The following is a 22,648-nucleotide window of genomic DNA, read 5'->3' on the forward strand; positions in this document are numbered from 1 at the left end:
GCCCCTGTATCTGGCCAGGGCTTGGCTGCAGTAGGTGTTCAATAAATCCGTATGGAGTAAGTAAATGCCACCTAACTAGTTTCATTCATCTTATTTTTATGGCACCCCTCCCCCGCCCATCTTTTCCCAGAAATGATCGAAAGCAACCTACATGCTACGTGATCTAGTAATCACTAACATTCACTGAGGGCTCACGGTGTGCCAAGTTCTGCCCTGAGTCCATTATAGGGCTTCTCCACTGTGTCTTCATAACAATCCTTTGTGACAGGTATTGTTAGGATTATCCACATTTCACAGATGAGGAAAATAGTAAGGAAGTAAGTGGAAGGAACAAAGATGGGATAAATGGGAGGCAGGTGTTATCACAGTGCCCATACTTGGAGCAGAGGGGCAAAAATCAACTCAGGGTTTATAGCAGCCTGACCAAAGAAAGGAAGTAGATCTCTTAGAGTCCAGAAGATAAAAACAAACTGCTCGGAAGATGCACAAATGGTTTTCGTTTGACTTGTGTGGCCTTGGGCAGATCAGCTGTGTCGCACCCTCTGTGTTTTCCTCTGTACAAAGGCAGTGCTTACAGTACCCTCCCCCTACCGGGGCAGTTATGAAGGTCCAGGCGATGATGAAGACGGCAAGCCCAGTGCCTGGAGCCCAGAAGACACTCCATCAATATTCACCCTCCTATATTTTCTCTGGCCTTTTTCCCCATCCACTTATTGAAGGAGGCATCTTGGAGTGTGGGTGTTTAACTGTAAAATCATCGGCAAGGCTGCCCAGCCAGCTCATTATTACTTAAAAAGAAGAAAGGAGCTGTGCAAGGCGTCTCGGGGCTTTTCAAACACGCCTGCTCCTGAATTTCACGAGCAGTGGGTGGCTGAATGGTTTGGTAAGTTCCAGCCTGGGCCCTGCTTGAGATCCACGTTAAATGAAAGGTGCCTCCAACTCCCCATTATGGTGCCGTGCCCTGGGAGGCTCGGGAAAGTCACGCTTTTCCGACATCTCCTGCAGCCGAGAAATGCAATTGATTTTCCTGGCCTCATTTTCCTGTTTTAAAGAACTATTTCCTCAGGGCTCCTCTGAGAGCTGAAACGGAAAAAAATCTCATTCATATGTTACCATGTAACCTAAAGACTAATCATGCACCTGACAATAGATATGGGCGGAACACCTAGTCCATGGCAGACCCAGGGCCAGGCACATGGGACGCAGGGACGTGGACAGCTACATGGTCTCTACCATCAAAAGAGCCCTTTAGAAGGAAAGCTGTGAGGAAGACAGCACCACGCAACGAAGCCAGCCTGGAAGGAGAGCGGGAAGAGTGACGTGGGCAGAGAGAACAGCGTGTGTAAAGGCGTGGGGATGTGGATGTTACCAGACGGTGAAAGAGGAAGCTTGATGGGTAAATAGAGGCAAGCTCAAGAAGGAGTATGGGGTCAGACTAGAGTTTATTGGGAAGACAGGAGAGCTAACATGTGTGTAATATCTGGTGTCCACTGACATGCTTCCATTTGAACATTAAATATTGCTCTGGCAGTTTGGATGGAGATTCAATTGGAGGGGGTAAAATTGGGAGGTGGGAAGACCAGTCAAGGGCTCTAAAAATAGTCCAGCCCTGAACACATATTCCACGAGTGGCTTCTTCAGGGCCTAGTACGGAGCTAGGTATCTGGGGAAATAAACCTAGGTCTGCTGGTTGCCCACTGCATTTTGATGCTTTACAAATGTTTTCTCATCTAAGTATTACTAAACAAGATTGGTGTCTCCATTTTACAGATTAAAAAAAAAAAAACCTAGCTCAGGGAAGTAAAAAGAGGTGAATCACACTGGGAGCTCCTCGGCTGAAAATAAGTGTGGCCCTACTCTGCAGACCAGCGTCAGAGATGACAGCAGGCTCCAACACGAAAGGAGAGACAATTTGCTGTCTCTTTGGAGTGAGATGCTGTAATCTAGAGCCAAAAATAATTCATGTGTGCCTAAAGGGTAAACTGTAAATACAGAGCCCCGAGCTCTATTAATATTCAATGATAAGTGATGTTGCTTTAAAATCAAATAAATATACACAAATGGAGGTTTTAGCTGTATGCCATCATCTCCGGAACATTAGATTGTGGTACTTCCATGAATCACCAGTACCACCTACCCCAAGGCTTGGGTCACGGTGGCTATTTGGTAAATACTTATTGACTGAATGGGGCCACTTAGAAAAAAATTGCTGAAGGGGGTTACAATTAAGAGAATGACAATGGGTGCATTTCAAAAAAAAAGCTTTCAAAGCTTTAGAGAGGCATCAGGGAAATACAAATCAAAACCACACTCAGATATCACCTCACGCCAGTCAGAGTGGCCAAAATGAACAAATCAGGAGACTATAGATGCTGGAGAGGATGTGGAGAAATGGGAACCCTCTTGCACTGTTGGTGGGAATGCAAATTGGTGCAGCCACTCTGGAAAACAGTGTGGAGGTTCCTCAAAAAATTAAAAATAGACCTACCCTATGACCCAGCAATAGCACTGCTAGGCATTTACCCAAGGGATACAGGAGTGCCGATGCATGGGGGCACTTGTACCCCAATGTTTATAGCAGCACTCTCAATAATAGCCAAATTATGGAAAGAGCCTAAATATCCATCAACAGATGAATGAATAAAGAAATTGTGGTTTATATATTCAATGAAGTATTATGTGGCAATGAGAAAGAATGAAATATGGCCCTTTGTAGCAACGTGGATGGAACTGGAGAGTGTTATGCTAAGTGAAATAAGCCATACAGAGAAAGACAGATACCATATGTTTTCACTCTTATGTGGATCCTGAGAAACTTAACAGAAACCCATGGGGGAGGGGAAGGAAAAAAAAAAGAGGTTAGAGTGGGAGAGAGCCAAAGCATAAGAGACTTAAAAACTGAGAACAAACTGTGGGCTGATGGGGGGTGGGTGATGGGTATTGAGGTGGGCACCTTTTGGGATGAGCACTGGGTGTTGTATGGAAACCAATTTGACAATAAATTTCATATATTGAAAAAAAAAGCTTTAGAGAGGTAGCTGGGTACAAATAAATTTTGTTTATTAATTTTTCACATATTTACTGAAAACTACCTACACCCTCCTAATAATACTAAGCCAGATGACTTTATGTTTTAATTCTTTTTTTAAAAAAATTCAAAGAAACAGATGATTTCTCTGTTCTTTCAAATTTTCTAGAGCACTGAGAAAGAAAAAGCCATGTTCATTCTCTTTACAAAGACAACATAATAATAATACCATACCTGACAAAGACAGCACACACACAAAATCACTCAACGTAACCTCACAACATTATTAAAGCCAAATTTCCAAATAATATATTATCAGACAGAATTCAGTAGTATACCGTGACCAAATGTGGACCTGTGAGAATGGCTTAGTATTTAAAAATCTGTTTGCATAATTTACCATAATGCCAGGCCAAAGAAGACAAACCATACATGCAGAAAAGGCATTTGGGGAGAAAAAAAAAATCCATCAAAATATAAATGGCGAAATGTTAGGAATAGCAGACCTGAAGGTATTGGCCAATGCAATTAGACAAGAAAATGACATGAGGAGTCTAAAAACAAACTACAGGGGAAAGAGCACAAGAAGACTAAATATCAGATAGGAGAGCAATATTAGCATTAGTGGCAGATGGTACAATTACATATGTAGAGAACACAAAGGGTTACATTTTTAAACAAAGTATTAAAAACAGGAGAAGTTAGTAACAACTACCCCCCCCCCCCGCCCGGTGGGCAAAGAAATGTACAAAATTCAAAAGGATTTTTATTAAGTGTAAATAACAACCAGTTAGCAAATATAATGGAAGGAAAGTTCCGTTTTACAATATCAACAAAAAAATAGATAAAATACTTTGGAATAAACTTAATCAGAACTGTAAAGATGATTTTAAAGTTCAGCTAGAACCTCTAAAAAAGACTTTGGCAGATGCAAGGTTAAATTTGTAGCTACATAGACCCAATACTTTACAGATGTAGCTTCTCCTCAAATGAATCTATTAGTTCTTGTAACTAATATGAAAAAGTAGTGTGAGTTTTTTTGGAACCTAAACATTATATTAGTATTTATCTGGAAAAGGAAATGCACTAGAAGGGGGTAAGGTGTCTCTGAAAAATCAAAGGAATGAGGGAAGCACAGTTTACACAGATTGTAAGATGTGTGATAAAATTATGTAATGGAGACAACTTGGTATTGTCTCAATTTTCAATACCAAACAATTATAAGATCAATGAAAGAAGAGAGAGCCCAGCAGTAAATTCAAATATATACGGGAATGCAGTATCTAAAAACAGTGGCATGACAAGTCCGGGAGAGGAAAGGTTAACTAATGAATGTGGAACAAGAGGCAAAGTGCCATTCACAAAGAAAGAAAGCTGGATTCCTACCTTACTCATTGCAAATTCCAGATGGGTCAAGATTTTAACATAGAAAATAAAATCATAAAAGTGTCAGAAGAAAACATGAGTTCAGGGTGGGAGAAGGCCTTGATTTTTATAGAATCAAATGTATCAGTATTTTCCCTTATGCCTTCTGGAGTTGGTGATTCATTTAAGTTAAAGCAAAAGTAGGAAATCCTGCAGGCTTAATAAATAAGTTACACCATACACAAAACCAAAAGGCAAAGGTCAACTGAGAAAGTACCAAATAAGTGAGAATGACTAAGTTCTCAGCTTTGGGAAGAGGCCACGCCCATCAGTAGGAAGGAACAGCAAGTGGTCCAACCAAATAGGATGTTTTCCAGGAAGGAAACAAAGGTCAAACAGTCAATTAGTAAACAGAAAGGGGCTCCATCCCACTGATAATGAAAGATACACAAACCTAAACAAAGGTGAGGTGCCATTTACTATGTATCAGATTGGTAAAGCTTTTAAAGATTGTTAAAATCAGCAATGTGGGGAAGAACACACTTTCAGGCATGGTGGAGGAAGAATACACTGGTGGAAACATTTTAGTAGATAACTTGGCCAAACCTATTAAAATTGAAGACCCAAAGACTCTTTGGCAAAGCTTGTAAGATAAAGATTCTCATATTCTACAAATATACTTGAAAAATATATGAAAGATGTGTGTGTGTGTGTGTGTGTGTGTGTGTGGACACGCACACTAGGAGGTTCACTGCAGCAGAGTTTCTCACGACAAAAGACTGAAAGCTAGAACAACAATAGGGCACTGATTTTGAAAGATTATGAAAACCCTCAGTCGACAGTCATTAACAAGAACAAAAAAGGATCTCAATGTGCTGATGTGGAAAGATCTCTGAGACATATTATTAAGAGAAATCAAGCAAGGTGCTGGAGAATATATATAAAATGGTCCCATTTGAGAAAACAAAAAGGATATCAAATGTATATATGCATATGTAAATCTATATATGCTGACATGTAGAAAAAGTCTCTAGATGGGAACATAAACCATTCTTGGACCATCCAATAGAGCTTTCTGCAATGATGGAAATGTCCGATAAATTCGAGCCATCCAATATGGTAGCCACTAGACTCCTGTGGCTATTAAACACTTGAAATGTAGCTTGTGTGACTGAGGAATTAAATTTTGAATTTTATTTCATTTTGATTAATTTAAGTGAGTATAGCCACATCTGGCCAGAGGCTTCCAATTTGGACAGCATAGACATAGACAATGGCTATTTGAGGTGGAAAGGATTAGGAAGGGAGAGAAAAGGAGACATTTTTCAGTTTATGCTTCTTATACTGTAGGAACTTTGCACATGTAGATGTGTTACTCTTATTTAAAGAGAAAAGTTACTGACCACCTATTGTTTTCAAGGCCACAAGGTATGTAGAACTCAGGCAGGGGTGACATCTGTCTTCAAGAGCCCAGGCTTTCACAGGGCATTGGAAAATTGCGGTTAAGAAAATAGCTGCACAAAGGAGGTGAAGTTGACCAGCTCTGTCCAGTGAGGAAAATCCCAGAGGAAACAGTTCCACATCTGACAGAGGGGAAGGGAGGACAAGCTACTAGGATGGTCTTCATCCAGGAGGTGATGTTTGAGCCAGGTCAATGAGATAAATAGGTGTTCACTAGACCCTGGGGGAGAGAAAAGTATTCAGGGTGCAGGAAACAGCTAAGCTGAGGAGTGGAGGAGATAGGCCAGAGTGTGCCCAGGATTCTGTGAGTAATATAGGTTGGCAGGAGGAACTTGAAGGCAGGAAGGAGGGGAGATTGAAGAGATGAGCAAAAGACAGGTCATGAGGACCACGTGCAATGAACTAAGCAGTTCAGATATCACTGTGAAGGCCAGGGAAAGCCCCAAAATGATTTCAAGCAAGAGTAAAAAGTGATCACAATGATTTTGAGAAGAGACACACATTGGCTGTGACATGGAAAGTCAAAATCAAAGGTTGAAGCTGGAAGTGAGGGTGCAGTTGAAATATATACAAGACTTATTTTTATCCTCTATAGAGAAATAATAAGAAAGCTATTTATGGGTCTAAAATTGCATTCTGCTCATGAAACAATCACATTTGGTCTGTTTAGAGTTATGCAGTACCAAGGGAAAAGAAAATTCAAAGGGCAGTATTTTTCCCAGCTCCCAAGGCCATCTCATTTTTATTGAACCCCTAGGACCTTGAGAAGTCTTTTGTCTTTACCTTAACTAATTTTTCCAGGGCTTCAAATCTCCAGGAGATGGCTAGGATAAGAAACTGAATAACTCAACAAATCTGACACATCTCAGTGGGGCAAGAGGGGCATGATTCCTGTTTTTCGACCAATAAACATGGTGGCAAATCCTAGACCAAAGCTTCTTATCCTTGGCACCCATGACATTTGGTGCAGGATAATACTTTGTAGGGGTCATCCAGTGCGATACAGGCTGTTTAGCAGCATCCCTGGCCTCTACCTACTAAATGCCAATAGTATACACACACGGGTGCACACACACACACACGCACAGGCCACAGCCGAGACAGCCATAAATGTCTCCATCCATTGCCAAGTGTCCCCCGGATGCAAAATCATCCCTGGTCGAGAACCACTGTAAGAACATCAAAGACGGAGGAGCCCTTGGAGACAATCCTACCCAACTTCCTCATTTTACAGATGGGAAAACTGAGGTCCAGAGACTGAGCCTAGAAGTCAGGCATCCTCACCCAGGTTAGAGATTTTTTTTGGACACTAGAGATCTTTTTCTTAGCTTCAAAGAAATGCAGTTAAAAACAAATTGGCAGAATTTTCATTCAAGTCAGCTTCATCTACGTGTGTATTCATTTATACTTTCTCTCTCTCCTCTCTCTGTCTTCTCTCTTTCTTTCCCTGATATACATGATTCATCCTAGAATTTCTATTTACTGATTTGATTTTCTAGCCACAAATGCGACCAAAATTATTACTATTATTGTTGTTGTTGTTGTTATCTAAAAAAATTTTAAGTTTGTTTATTTACTTATGGAAAGAGAGAGCGAGAGAATGCAAGCAGGGGAGGGGAAGAGAGAGAGAATCCCAAGCAGCCTTGGTGCTGTCGGTACAGAACCCAACCTGGGGCTCGAACTCACGAACTGTGAAATCACGACCTGAATCAAAATCAAGAGTCAGACGCTCAACGGACTGAGCCACCCAGGTGCCCCTATTATAATTATGTTATTAGTAAAACATCCACTCTCTCTAATTCGGCATTTTTGTTTGTTTGTTTTCCCCTTGTTCACAGTGAAGAGGGTAAGCGGAAGATATCTAATATATACCAGGGGCTACTGTGTGCCAGAGCCTCTGACAGGCACATCACAAACATAATCAGGGGCGCCTGGGTGGCTCAGTAGGTTGAGCGTCCGACTTCGGCTCAGATCATGATCTCGCGGTTTGTGAGTTCGAGCCCCGCGTCGGGCGCTGTGCTGACAGCTCAGAGCCTGTTTCAGATTCTGTGTCTTCCTCTCTCTCTGCCCCTCCCCTGCTGGTGCCCTGTCTCTCTCTCTCCCTCAAAATAAACACTAAAAAAACAAAAATTAAAAAAAAAAAAAAAACGTAAACGTTACAACAATCCTTGGAAGTGGGCATGGGTATCCCCATTTTGCAAAAGAGGAAACTGAGGCCCATGGAGGTGAGGTGACTTGCCCAAGGTCAAACAGCCAATGAGTGTTCTAGAACTAAGTTCAAACCAGCACCCGTCAGATTGCATAACGCGACTGAGTTCAAGTTGTGGAGAATTAGAATGAGCTCACGATTAACACCCAAGTAAGAGTTGACTGTTCCCAGAGAACTGAATTGCCTCCCAGTTTCCCAGATCGTGGAGCTGAGGGGCTTGTCAGCACCTCCAGGAGGAAGCTAGGCCTGTGTAGCAGTTGCTATGACAACTAATTTTCTTATAATTATAGAACATGGTGGTGACACATGAGCTGCACATACAGTCACTTTGTTAGGACCTGTCTACCTCTGACAGTTCCAGGAGCTTAAACATCACAAATTTTTTTAAATCACATTTAATATAATCACGCATTGTGGCAACGGAGGCCCAGAGAGCAAGAAACTCAGGAGACGAACCCTCCCACCATGTGATGGGACCGAGAGGCAAAGCCACATGACAAGCAGTGAGGAAAATGGCATTTCTCCCTTGGGAACTTCTGCTTCTCTTTTTCCTTCTTGGATCAATGCATTTCAGGGCTTGGCCAAACAGTGTATTCAAAGAAAAGAAAGAAGAAAAGAGCCAAAGCAAAATTAGACTAATGCTTGGCAAACAGCAAGGATAGGCAGCAAAATTTAGCATTCTAACAGAACAACACTTCTCAGTTTAGTTTAATTTAGCCAATTCCCAAAATGAGTAGGTTTTCCCAATTTGGAAGATGGGTATAGACAAAAGACCACATACAGACACTCACACATACACTCAAGAACACCCATAGAGGGGTGCCTGGGTGGCTCAGTCAGTTAAGCGTCTGACTCTTGATTTTGGCTCAGGTCATGATCTCAGGGTCGTGAGATTGAGCCCCGACTTGGGTTCTGCATTGGGCGTGGAGCCTGCTTAAGATTCTCTCCCTCCCTCCCTCTCTCTCTCTCTCTCTCTCTCTCTCTCTCTCCCTCTGCCCCTCCCCCACTTTCTCTCTCTCTCTCAAAACAAAAAAAAGAAAGAAAGAAGGAAAACATCCATAGACACACACATCACAGTGGGTCAGAAAAGCCTGATTCTACCCTTTATTGGCTGTGTGATCTTGAGTATCTTAACTAACATCTCTGATCCTCAGTTTTCTCCTCTGCATGTTGAAAATTGATCTCTCCTTCGTGAGTTATCGTGAAGATGGCATGGAAAGTGACTAGCAAACTACATGACACATACAGAAGCTCAATAAAATGGAAGTTATTGTTATTAATTAATTAATTGCAAACAATAATTTTTAAATATTGTTTTACTTACCACGAACATCTTCCTCTTATGACCCCAATGTGGGACTGGAGAAAACATCATGAAGTCCTGCCTTCGGTGGCACGTTCAGCAACCTAGCCAGGTAGCAAGAGATCTCTGCCGAAGCAGAGACGGGCACAGGGGCCGAGGGAAATGTTGGGACCGTGGGGCTCCCAGGTGAAGAATTAACGTGGGGGATCGAGGACTGGTTTCTGGAGGAGGTGACAGTTGAGCTGGGCCACAAGGCAGAGCACGTGGGGTAGAGTCGAGGGAAAAGTTCACGGGCAAAGACGTGGAGGTGAGAACGGGCATACGGCAGACTTGCAGAACTATGTGAAAGTTGAAGCCCTGGGCATGCAGGAGGTCAGTGGCAGAGGGACAGGAACTAGCAGCAAGGACCACCTCTGGACAAGCCTGCAATGCCATGCTGTTGGCCTGTAGGAAGTAGGGAGCCACTGAAGATTCCTCAAGCAAGATATAATGATCTGATGCGATTTTGCTCATGCTGGATGGAAGGGGGTGAGATGGAGACAGAAGTTCAAAAGCCGGCACTGTGGACAGGGTGAGGGAGGAGGGACAGGTGTGCCAAGACAACGTCAGTTGAGACAGAGGGCCAACCGAGATGGAACGAGGCACGGCTTTGCCTTGGAGGCCCAGCCTAGGCAGATGCATCCCATCGGGTCATGTGACCGACTCCCCAGAAATATATTATTGCGTAAGTACAAGGGCGCCCACGGTACAGTGTTAGTTTACATTAACTCCGTCCTCACACCAGGCTTAGATTGTGGACATCACTAGCCCATTTTACAGATAGGGAAACAGAGGTTCAGAAAGGTGAAATGACCTGCTTTAGTCACACAAATCCCCAACCCATGTATTCATTCCCCCTTCTTCCGTGTGGCCTTTCGTCACGCTCTTGGGGACGGGGCGTGATTCGTCATGTTTGCCCATTTCCATGGTTCGTTAGGAGCTTCCAACAGTTTAACAACTGGTTTGCAGACTTTTCATAACTGGCTCTCCGGACAGGGTGTGAGCCAGCTCCAGCCCACCCTGCAGGAGTCCCATAGGAAAGAAGAATGTTCACAACACTCTAGCAGTCTTCTTGGCCATCAGATGTCTTCACCCAGTCACTTGCTTTCTTGTAGCACTTACTTACCAATGCTTGTTTGCATCGACGAGAATGAGAAGCCAGCACTAAAAGCAGCTTCAGTTATTTGACTATGGAGTGGTCACTGAGTCGCCCCGGCCCTCCCTGAAACCCTGAGCACATTCCTTCTGAGACAGCACCATGGATGTTGTTGTTAAAAACAAAACAAAACAGAAAAGCCACATTTGGTTTTGAACGATCAATTAACAACAACATGCATTTCTGAAAGCTACCCTAACAGGACAATTCCATCAGGCTCAGAGAAAGTGCCCAGACAAAAGCATAGGCCAGCATCTTTATTCTGATTTTCAGTAACACCCTAGCCAAAAATGCAAGCATAAACATCAAATACTATCATGGTCTTTCTCCACCGAGTACTCATATGCAGATTCTTCCCCTGTCAGATAATGACTCTGCTCTTAACCCAGCAGGCAGTGTTTTTAATAACTCACCTATGACATTCCTCACAATAAAAAAATAGGAGAGCCATAAAAACCAAGACAACAGATAATAAAATAAAGCATCTTATCTCCATTCGCCCCTGTCAGCAAAGATTAGAATCCCTCCCGAGGAAAGCAGCCCCTGGGGTTTTGATGAAAAATTGGCAGAAGCAAATGGCAAAGGTAGAAATGGGGTCTCACCTCCCTCGGAATGTGGCGTCAAAAAGAGACATTTATAAGAATGTGTCATTGTCAAGGAGCTTAGAAGCAAAGATGAGGCCCTGATTTTAAATAAAGATATTGAAGAATAGGCAGGCAGAGCTCTGGTGTTATTAATAAATGCAGAATTTCTCGGTCAGCCAGGGGGATTTTTTTTTTTTTTTCTTTTTTGGTCTACTCATTCATCTGTTCACTCAGTTATCGAAGCCATCTTTTGGTTCCTAAGGTGGCCAGACACTGGCTAGGCTCTTGGGGTCCGAAGATGAAGAAGATACCATTGTGGTCCCCAGTGAGTGCAAGATGCGGCAGGTAACTCGATGACGTCCACACCATGTTACTGGTGCTAGAACAGAGGCTCGTACAGCAGGTGCAGGAAACCCAAAAGGAAGGATAGACCATGCGGGCAAGCTGGCAGAACCACACGGGCCAGGGGCCACTCGGGTTGGGTGTTGAGGGATGAGTAGGGAATGTGTGCAATGGTGAAGGCAGCAAAGGCATTCTGGCTGGAAGGGACAGCACGAACAGACAGGAAGGCAGTCAGTGGGGGGAGCGCTTTGGGCAGTCGGAGCTTGTGGGAGAGGCAGGCGAGCAGCAGAACTGCAGACGGGTTTTAAAGGTGGCAAAGCCCTCATGGGATGGGCTCCTTTGGAAGAGTCCTTCTCTGGGGCGGTGAGGACAGGAGCCTGAGAAAGGAGGCAGGGGGACCCAGGACGAGGCCGGGCCTTGAGAGGACGGGTGAACGGAGAAGAGAGTACAGTTATTGGAGCCTTTCAGGAGGGAAAGAGGCCTGGACTCTTCCAGCTTTTAGACGTGGCCGCCGACCCTGACAGGCTGGTTCTGGCACGGCAATATGTCCTTTCTTATGTTGGTGCACGAGCGGAGCAGAGGCCTGAGACAGAGGGCCGAGACCCCGTCCCTTGGTCACACAGAAGAGAAGGAGAAGGAGGAAAGGAAAACCTGGCAGGCAAATTGGCTTAGCAGCGTCCCCAGGGAGCTACTCACTGGTAGCTCAGTTCCCTTCCCCTGTAAGCAGACTGGAGAACTGAGTGGGTCAAAGAATTGAGTGGATCAGTGGATGGATTTTTGTTTATTTTGTGTTGTTTCTTTGTTGTTGCTTGCTTTTAGTAATAACCCACAGGCCCCTGTTCTCTAAGAATTACTAGCCCTCCCACTCCCAGCGCTCCCCCACACTACATCTTGTTAATGTGTCCATTTGTCTGACAGGAACGTTGAGTTCTGGTCCCTTTGCACTAATGCATTCCTCCCATTCCGTCTTCTCCCACTGATCATGCTCTGGGTGTCCTACAGATATCCCCAGGATCTTTCCCCACGCACTTGGACGGCCCCCAATCCGCACTTGCCTAGGCCATGGCCACCAGAGTCAGACTTTCTGGACCCTGAATCAGGATGTGGTCAGACACGAATACTGAGGCAGTTCCAAAAGACTGGGATTCCAGTTGCCACACACCAGACCCCCAGTCTATGCCAGGCCCTGTGCTGGGAACGGGAGACGTGGGGGTAGGCCCTCCAGGGATCAGAGGCTGGGGGCCAGGCTGCGGATGCGAGAGCAGCCAATTACCCTACAGCGGCATTCAAGGCCCCCATGTTACTTGCAGAACCAAGAGGAGGCACCAAACCCAGCTGAGAGGATCAGGGGAAGCAGCCCAGAGTTGCTGATCTGACAGGGACAATACAGCTGAGAAGGTGGCCAGAATGTTCTCGACTAATCCACATTTGTGAGCTCCTTCCAGAGCGAGAGAATTCTGTCTCATGCACTCTTTGTCTCCCGGCAACAGGCCTTTGGCCCCAGCTCGGAGCAAATACTGATAAAGACAAAAAAAAGGGGGGGGGGAGGAAGAACAAGGAAGGAAAGAAGGCAAGCCAGCCATAGAATTGGCAAGGGCAATCCCAGAGTGGCACGAAGGTGTGGCAGAGGGAGTGGGATAGGGTTGGGTTCTTATTTTGTTCTAACACATCCGGGCTGAATGGCCTTTGGAGCCACTTCACTTCTCTGACCATCAGTTTCCGCATCTGCAAAATGGGGATAACAATAGGAGTACCTCTTGGTTGTTATTAGGCTGAAAAGTGGATTAAAAGCATATTTTAACAAATACTAGGATTATTCCTATTATAACCGATCTATTGAGGAACAGCCTACCAAAAAATTTGCCTACACTCCTCAGTAGGCAAAAAGGTGGTTCCAGAGGTCACTGTAGATAGCCAGAGAGACTGCCCATGAATCCAGACATTGAACTGGCTTCTCCTTGAACAATTCCTGCACTTTCCCAAGGGGGAAAGCTGGAAAGGGAGGCCCAGATTTGCCTCAGCCAGCAGACAAAAGCTGGCTAATTAGGCAGGAAGCTAAGAACCCAGGAGGAAGAAAGGGGATCTGAACAGGAAGGAGATAAAATGATCATTCATTAAGATCTAGAGGGTACCAAGGACTTACACTATTTGTTATGTCAACTGTGTGGCCTGGTTTATTACTGAGGAATCAGGAGCTCAGAAAGGTGAAGGGACTTTCCCAAGGTCACGGAGCCAAGAGGGGACAGGGACGTGATCTCAGTTGCCCAGGTCATCCTAGCCCCAAAGACCCAGAACACCTCTCATTAACCTGACACGCTGGCCTCCAAATGCAACACTCAGTTCCTTCTCACACCAGCCTGGGGGACAAGCAGGTCTGACAGCATGGCCAGATGCACCAGCACTTTCCACAACACCAACATCCTCCCCAGCACCAGCACCTTGCACGGTGCCAGCACCCTCCATAGCACCTTTCATGGCAAAATCAGCTTTAGAAGAACACCTAGGTCCCAGGACTAAGAAAAGAAGGAAGGGCTCCTCTCTGCATGCTCCTGTTGTCTCAAATAGCCTGATGAACAGTTTCTCAAGTCTGTGACCCCTCGCAAGAGCCTTCTTGGTTTTAGAAAAGACAAACATTCCAGGTGATTCTTTCAGCCAGTCTTTTTCGGTTCATCTCCCCCGCCCGGTTCTGTCCTCTCATTCTCTCATGTTGCCTCCAGCTGCTCTGTCCGGGTCAGTTTTGAAATGTGAAGCAGGGAGCTGTTCCTCCCCTGTGAAGGTCCTGGAATGAGGGGCAGGTGTCTGCTGGCCAGACCCACAGTCACCCCTGCCGGTGAGCAAGACCGAGGGGAGGCAGCCCAGCCACTGTTTACCAGCACCACACTCTCTAAGACTAGCTGGGAACTCTCTGACTTGCGGCGCCGGTTCTCCAGCACAAAACTCCATCCTGAGTTCCAGGCCATTTACATCCAAGGGCAACCAGACCACCATCCTTGGCCATCTCCCCCAGGCACCTCTCACTCCAGGCATCCCCCCAGCCTAGATCTCCCAGCTCCTGCTCCAGTGGACAGCATGCCCCTGCCCAGCCAGCCAAACGAGACACCAAGGAATGTCCCCAATAGCCCTTTGTTCTACCAGGAAAAAGTCCTATAAATCCCATCTTCAGAACAGCCCACCGGATCCCTGAGCCCTGCTGCAGCCAACAGCTCAGACCCTAGACTCTTCCTAATTGCCTTCAAAGCCTCCTCCCAGGCCCCTGAGATACAGGCCCCCTCACCCCTACAGATATACCCTCCACACCGCCCAGGGGCAGCTCTCTTTGAGAAAGCAGAGAGGCTTGTGAATGCTCACTGCTTTACGTAAACAAACGGGGCTCCCGCCCACACCCGACAGTCAGTGCTGACGAAGGACAGGTGCCCCCAAACCCAATACCTTCCTTCCTGACTCCCAGGACCAATCGAGTCAAGCTGCATGGTGAGCTTCCGCAGGCCCAGACCCTGACTGAGCCCCTCCTTTTCTTTTAGTTGACCCACTTCTGTTTGAGCGGGAAGTGACCACCGTGAGCAAACTGGCTGAACAGAGAGGCCAGTCTGGCCCAGCTCTGAGCCCTGGCCCTGCCACCTGCTGGCTAGAGGAGCAGGTCACGGTCACTGTCCTGAGCCATGGTTCCCCTTTGAGACACGGAGGGATACATCAGTCTCTCGGGGGCTTATGGACGTTAAATAAGATTAAATGGCAACATACCAAAAGTGCTCAAAGAAGAGGAAAAAAAAATCATCCAGCACCACCCCAGATAACACGGCCACAGACGGCATATGTTGATACATTTCCTTCCACGTTTTTCCCCCCTCTGTTTACTTGTGTGTGTGTGTGTGTGTTTTTTCCATAGTTCCAATCCTGGAAAACACACAATTTTAATCTCTGCTTTTTTCACTTAACTTTCTCTCTGAAGTATTTGCCCAAATTATTGTGTGTCTTCATCACCATCATTTTAAAATGACTGCCAAATAAAGAATAATTCCACCAGAAGCTTGTAACACTCTATTTGGTAAAAATAAATAAATAAATAATAAATAATAAATAAATAATAAATAAATAAATAATAATTCTACTTCTTTTCTGATTACTGAAATAATGCATGCTCATATCAAATTTGGAAAGCAGGGGAAAGTCAAAAGAAGACGAAAATATCTCATGGGTAATTCGGAGTTAACTAACTACTCTCTCAGAAAAAGGAAACCTTGAGAAAGTGCCAAAATAGCCCATCATAGGGACACGGGGCTTGTTTACAGAATCCTGAGGAAGTTGGTGACAATGTAGCATTGCTTCAAATATTTTGATTTTATAAATAACACTGCAGTGCACATTGTGGTTCCTGAATCCGGGCATATTTCTGATGGTCTCCGCTGCGGGGGAGCACAGGTCAGCTCCCTCTCTGGCCCAGTGCGCCCTTATGCTCCGGGATGGCCCCCGCCTCCCCTGGAAGCTCAGTGCTCATTCTTTTAAGGTCTGCAGTTCAGGCCACGCCCATATTCACCGGGCCCACGCTGAGCCAGACAGGAAAGCTACAGCCCAAAGTAAGAGAACCCGGCCCTCAGAGGTGGGGGAGGTGGTCAGCATCCAAGGAATTCTCACCCTCCCGAGGGATGCATACAGAGGGGCCGCATTCCCTCCCGGGCTCACACACCCAGCTGCGCGCTAACACAGATTTAGCAGGGAGATGGGGAACGGCTTGTTCACCATATACACACTCCAGTCCCAGGTAACCAACCAAGAGCTGTTTTTACTTTCAAAATCCCCAGTCACGGTTGACACTAAATAGCTACGGTTTGTTGGGTACTTACCATGAACAGATCCAAGGGCTCTGCATGTCTTCTGTACTTCACCCTCCCAGCAACCCTAGTATCACCTCCGTTCAATAAATGAGGTTTGCTGGCTGGGTGCGGCCCCTTGACTGGTCTAAGCTGGAGACAGGGCTCCTACCCAGTCAGACTGCTCCCATATCCATTGTCAGAACCACTGGTCCTAGTAAAATCATGGCTGATTTTGCTTCCTAGATATCTTTTAGGTCTTCCCGTGTCTCTCTATCTGCTTGCTATCCTTGTTCAAGCCACCGTCTCTTTCTACTCGGACGATTGCAGTAGCCTAATAGTCTCCCCCTGCTCCCTCTTGCCTGCTGCAGTCCATCAGCCACATAAAAGCCAGCGTGCTTTATTTAAAACCCACTTAAATCATGTCTCTCCCCTCCTTGAAGTCCTTCAGAGGCTTCCTTTATGCTTCTAGCATAAAACCCAAATTCCCGCATATAGTCTACAAGGCCTAGAACTGTCTGCCTTCTGCCCCCTTCTCCTGTCTCATATCTGCCTGATCCCTACCCACTGCCGACAGTCTCGCCTCGTTGCCCTTATTCCTATTCGAGAGTTGGGACCAGCCTCAGGGCCTTTGCACAAGCTGTGCTCTTCCCAGCTACCTAAGTGACTTCTCCAGGTTATTTCCCTGAGGTCCTCCTTGCACAGCGTGCTTCATGGCTCCTTCATGCAACTTATCACAGTGGTAATATACTTATCAGTCCTCCGAGTGAGGAGGACCAAGAAATAGAAAGTCATCCATTTGGTTTTTCCACTAAGAAGTCAGCTTGTCTTTCCTTTTGTCTTTTTTGCATTTTGTTGCAACCATCCACTGACTGAAATTTGAGGGTTTTGTAAAAATACATTTCCATCATATTTCCCGGGGATTGTGATGGAAAGATAGAGAGACAGGGACAGGCGGAAAAAGAGGAAAGGAGACACATGTATCAATTATCAAATTATCTGAGCATTCCAGTGCAGAAGAGAGCGTAAGTAGTGTTCGAGAGGCAGAGCTTTTGTTATTTGATTAGATTCTGTGCCCCCGGACAGCGTGGCCTCGAGAAATCCTCTAGAAAAAGCCTATGCCATTTCCCACTCTTCAGTAGCAGCAACTCCACTGGCACGAAGAAACTTGAGCTGGCGGAAGCCAGCCTTACCTTTACAGTTTGTGTCACCCCGTCAAGAAACTAACCGTAAATTCAGCGATTTTCGGCACCCGGAACTTTCCTTTGTTCTTCTGTTCAGGCTGATATTCCGTTCTTGTCTTCACAATCACCTGAAATGTTCAGCCAGTGTTAGCACACGTGGAGACTTCAAACACTTCTCTGCTTTTCTTTTTCTCAGTAACTAGAATTTTTATACATCGCACAAAGAACAGAAAATAAAGAACTTCCCTCTCAAACACACAAGAGCGTAGAAAATTCGAGTTATCCGTACTTCCCCATTGCAACAGAAGCAACCATAGGTGACGATTTGGGTCATACCTTTCCAGATGTATTTATATGTGTCTATATGCGTCTATGATGTATATGTGTGCTATTTATGCAAACATATATTTTTCTATGTAACAGGTTCGTGCTTTGTGAATCATAACCTACTTTTATCATACAACAATATACTAACATTTTTTAACGTAGACAAATACGCAATTGTATTTTGCCTTTTGATGGAGCATAATGTCACGGATGCGTACTCTACAATTAGTCCGATGGGTCTCTATTGTTGAACATTTAGGTGGTTTCCACAGTTTGGGTGATGTAAATAAGTTATGATGAACAACCTGAAGCTCAACCTTTCTACATACACTTCACTGCAATTTGATTTAAGGGCTTGCACCAAGAAAAACATAAAGGTCTTTGAATCTCTTGGATCATATTTTTCTGAAGTCTGAATATTTTGCAGAGGTGGTTAATATCTTATCAAGATACGCTGTCAACCTGCCAAGGCATTTATGGAACTGCGTCCCACTGTGTAGGCAAAGCAGAAGAAAAAAGAACCTGACAGATAATCAATAACGATGGCTGAGTGCCATAGCATCAGGAAGAACACCGAAGCTGTCCGAGACTCAGGGCCTCACCTGTAAAACATGCGCAATAGCCATAATCGTCATCCCTATTGAACAAGGTTGTTTTGAGGGTTAAATGAGATGATAATGGGTAATATTTTTGGAATTATTTATTATGTGCCAGAACTGGATCGAGCACTTCATATGCATTTATCTACACACCACTACTATTTCCATTCTTCTGACAAGGAAACTGAAGCTCAGAGATACTAAGTCACTTGCCCAAGGTCACACAGCTAAAAGGAAGCTGTCTTCTAACCATGATCACTCTTACTTCTCGCTGGAGCTTAGATTAACTGAATCTTCACTGAAAACTCCCACCGCGTTTTCCCGGAGACAGCAGTCGATTGTACTGACTCGAGCAAAAATTTCTCCTGTGAAGCATGTTAAGTCTGTGAGGCATGCCATTGACTAAATGTAGCTCAAAAAGGAAAAGGTGGGGAAAGGACTACTTTACTGAACATCTCCCATGTGGATAACTTCAATATGTTAGTTAAGGAGGCTCGGGGCCCCGCCCATCTAGCCCCTCTCTTCCTCCCCATCATCGAGAACCCATTGACAGATGTCAGTTCTCCTCTTGTATCTCACCTCTCTCCAAACAGCAGAAGCAAGCCCTGGCTCCTTCAGATAGGGAAGTGGGGCAGTCAAATAAAGGTGAGGGTACTGGGGAGATGGAGTGGATCGTTCTGTTAATTTTTTATTTTCTTTCAGCCTCCTATTCCAAAGGACAGGAAAGCAGAGGCCTCTTTGCCCACAGGTAATAAAAGCAGGTCTCCTTCTTTGCAAATTGACTATATAGCAGATAGCAGGCACTGAATATTTGACGTCTGTATCTCAATTCTATCCTGTGGGGTAGATACTGGTACTGTCGGTATTGTAGGGAGGGTATTCACACCCTTTGAATACTAGCTCCGCTAAGCCTTCTGTATCTTTGTTTTCTCATATATAAAATGGGGCAATGAGCATAAACACCTCATTAGGTTGTTATAAGGTTTAAATGAGTTAGTAGAGGATAAGCACTCAGAGCATTCATTCAATAGCAAATGTTTATTTGAACACTGCCTCTGAGAGCTGACAAAGTTTCTTCCCTAGATGTTTGAAGCAGATGTGGAATTGAGCTGTCCTGTACCTGTCAGCCCGTAGGTCCTCCCTACCCAGCCCATCAAGAGCAATGCAAGGACTTCTCAAGAGGAATGCTATTCAAGCATGCTCCTCCTGACCTCCTTGTCTGGAAAAGAAAAAAAAAAAAAAAGGTAGGGGGGGATAGATGAACAGAAGTTCACTGGGTGAGCAAGCCAAGGAAAGACATTTTCTGCAAAGTGAACCATGTGGCCAGAGAAAGAAAAGTGTGAAATACCACGTGGTCTACACAGTTTGCTGTTTGCTTTCATGGGAACTTCAATGGATACATGAGAGTCGGGAGCTAATGTAACTAAGGAAGCAACTGCTTAAAGCATAGCTCATATGCTAGGTGTTTCTATTATTACCTAACTCAATGTTCTGGGTATGTGCAGGTGCTTTGTGAACTTAGAGGCTATTCTACAAATGTTAATGATTCAAAATATTTTGGATATCACTAGATCAACTGTCAGGTTATAAAGTGGTGTGGAAAACGTAGATGTCTGCTCATTCTGATCCACGTTTTTAGAAATATTCACAAGCTGGGAATTATAATGTCTTTTCCCTATTTTCATGTTGTATGTAAGTATATATACATACGTGTGTATGTGTGTGTGTGTGTGTGTGTGTGTGTGTGTGTGTGTGTATTATGATGCATCTTGGTATCTATTTCTAGACATAGTGAATTTCCTGGGCATTGTGTCATGTGAACCATAAGGCTTGGGGCAATAAATGCCTTTGCCTTTTCTGGTAAGTAGTATTCTCAGATGGCCCTCTAGCTTCCTAACCCCACCGTTCCCCACCCCAGTGTATGTGTGCAGGATAGTTTCCTCCCTCTAGAGTGTGGATAGGATGATGGCCTCTGATGGCATAGTTACTCCTCTGGTGATATTCTGCCGTTATAAAACTCCATCACAGCAGACTGGAGAGAGATTCTCCTGCCGGCCTTGAAGAAGTAAGCTGACATGTTACAGGAAGGCCATGCAGCTGGAACCTGAGGGCAGATTCTAGATGCTGAAAGTGACCCAGGCTGACATCCAGGTCATTCAAGAAGATGGGGACCTCAGTCCTACAAGTACAAGTAACTAAATTCTGGCAACAACCTCAGGGGGCTTGGAAGGGGATCCCAAACTCCAGACAAGAAGGCAGAGTGGCAAACACCTTGACTTCAGACCGGTGGGACCCCAAGCAGAGAGCCCAGCTGACCTGTGCCTGGACTTCTGACATACAAAAACTGTGAGATAATAAAATGGTGTTGTTTTAAGCCATTTCCTTTTTGAAAATTTGTTGTCCAACACTAGAAAACTGATGTGCCTTCCCACATGGCCAAGTCCATCTCAACAATCAACCACCTCTTGGGTTGATCCCTTTGCTGCTAGATTTTTAGCCATCAGATCTCGGCCATCTACACATCACGCATCAAACGTGAAGAAGCATTTGTTTCTTCATCCTTTCTTCTGCCCCACTATTTCTACAAACATCTTTTCCAAAGCTCAAAAAGCCCAAAACCATTTTCATCATTCCACATTAATTTAGAAGACCCTATGCATAGCTGACATCTTGAGAAAGATGTCTTCTGATGCCTCAAGATGGGTGACAGAACCTTAAAAATATTACTGTTGGACTGAGATAATGAATAATCATTATAGGCCTTGTCATTCTAATTATCATAATAAACATTTTGTGGTTGCATCTCTGGCATCCATTTAGATCAAAAGTTTCCAGATATCCTTTTAGGAACTCACCCTTGCCCCAGTGTGTGGCAGCCATGTGGTCTGGTCGGGCCGATGCCTCCCTCATGGTAGGAACGGTCCCTTAATTCGGTTAAGCCAATCAGGGCATACCATCCTATTGATCATAGACCTTGATTGGCTCAGAAATGGGCATGTTACCCAATTTGGACCAATAGTATAGGAGGCAGTATTGACTAGGGACTTGGGGAAAGAAGCCTCCTTGCTTTTTATGGGTGTTCCTCAAAGAGCATGCTCTTCCTCTGGTTGGTGTATTGAGGACTTGAGTTCTGAAACTTCTGTAGAGATTGTTGTCCCAATGAGGAGGACCCAAGATGAAGACAAAGGTAGCAGGTAAAGGAGGGCAGAGCCCGGAGGAACCTAGGGAAACGGAGATGGGCCCTGATCACATGCTGCCCTCTGGACCATACCTTGTCTGGAGTCCACTTTGGACTCTGCAGTTATAGGGACAAATATATACTCCTTGGACCTTAATCCAATGTGGGTTAGGTTTTCTGTTACTTGAGGTAAACAGCTCTATCTGATGAAAATGTGTTCCAAGAAAAATGAACTGAAAACTGTTAGAATTTAGCAAGATGGCCAAATAAGCATCACAAAATCAATAGGGGTTTTTTTGAGGGGGGGGCACCAGCAAAAAAAAAAATCACCTAAAAATATAATGCGTCCACCAAAAGATACAATAAAAATGTTCATGGCCACTTTTTTCATAATATCTCCAAACTGAAAACAATCTAAATGCCCATTAATAGGAGAACGCATAAAGTGCGGTTTATTCATAATAAAATGGAATTCCACACACGTGGGTGAATCTTAGAGACATTACATTGAACAAAAGAAATCAGACACAAATGTTTTCTATATATTATATGATTGATTTCACGTATATCAAGTTCAAAATATATATTAAAAATGTATATATTATTTATTTATATAATTTATATATAATATTTACAATAAATACATAAATAATAATAGTATTTATAATTATATACCATATTTCTTCTTAAAGTATCTCATTTACCACTTGCAGTAATGGGAGGTGCTGAGTTTGACAGAGTGGGGGTCATAGGCCTCCTTAAAAACCGTGTCCTGCTTTTTCCCTGAACCTCTATGACTGGCTACTTACGCCCTGAATGACTTTCTTTTTTTGTTTTTAATTTTTTAAATGTTTGTTCATTTTTGACAGAGAGAGACAGAGCATGAGCAGAGAGAGAGAGGGAGACACAGAATCCGAAGCAGGCTCCAGGCTCTGAGCTGTCGGCACAGAGCCTGACGCGGGGCTTGAACTCACAAACCGTGAGATCATGACCTGAGCTGTAGCTGGATGCTTAACCAACTAAGACACCCAGGCACCCCTGCTCTGAGTGGCTTGCTAATGTAAA

The 22,648-nt window shown here is 44.5% G+C and overlaps 1 protein-coding gene across 3 annotated transcripts in view; it reads right to left on the reverse strand.

The window, feature by feature from the left end:
• Positions 1 to 22,648, reverse strand: part of NSG2 (neuronal vesicle trafficking associated 2) — a 62,593-nt gene that overhangs the window by 20,204 nt on the left and 19,741 nt on the right. For all 3 annotated transcript variants that reach the window (XM_042992039.1, XM_015537752.2, XM_042992029.1), the window contains one exon: positions 17,524 to 17,607. In XM_042992039.1, coding sequence (XP_042847973.1) covers positions 17,524 to 17,607 — 84 coding nt within the window. The remainder of the gene's footprint in view (positions 1 to 17,523; positions 17,608 to 22,648) is intronic.

This window comes from Panthera tigris, chromosome A1, assembly GCF_018350195.1.
Source record: "Panthera tigris isolate Pti1 chromosome A1, P.tigris_Pti1_mat1.1, whole genome shotgun sequence".
Classification (NCBI taxonomy): domain Eukaryota; kingdom Metazoa; phylum Chordata; class Mammalia; order Carnivora; family Felidae; genus Panthera; species Panthera tigris.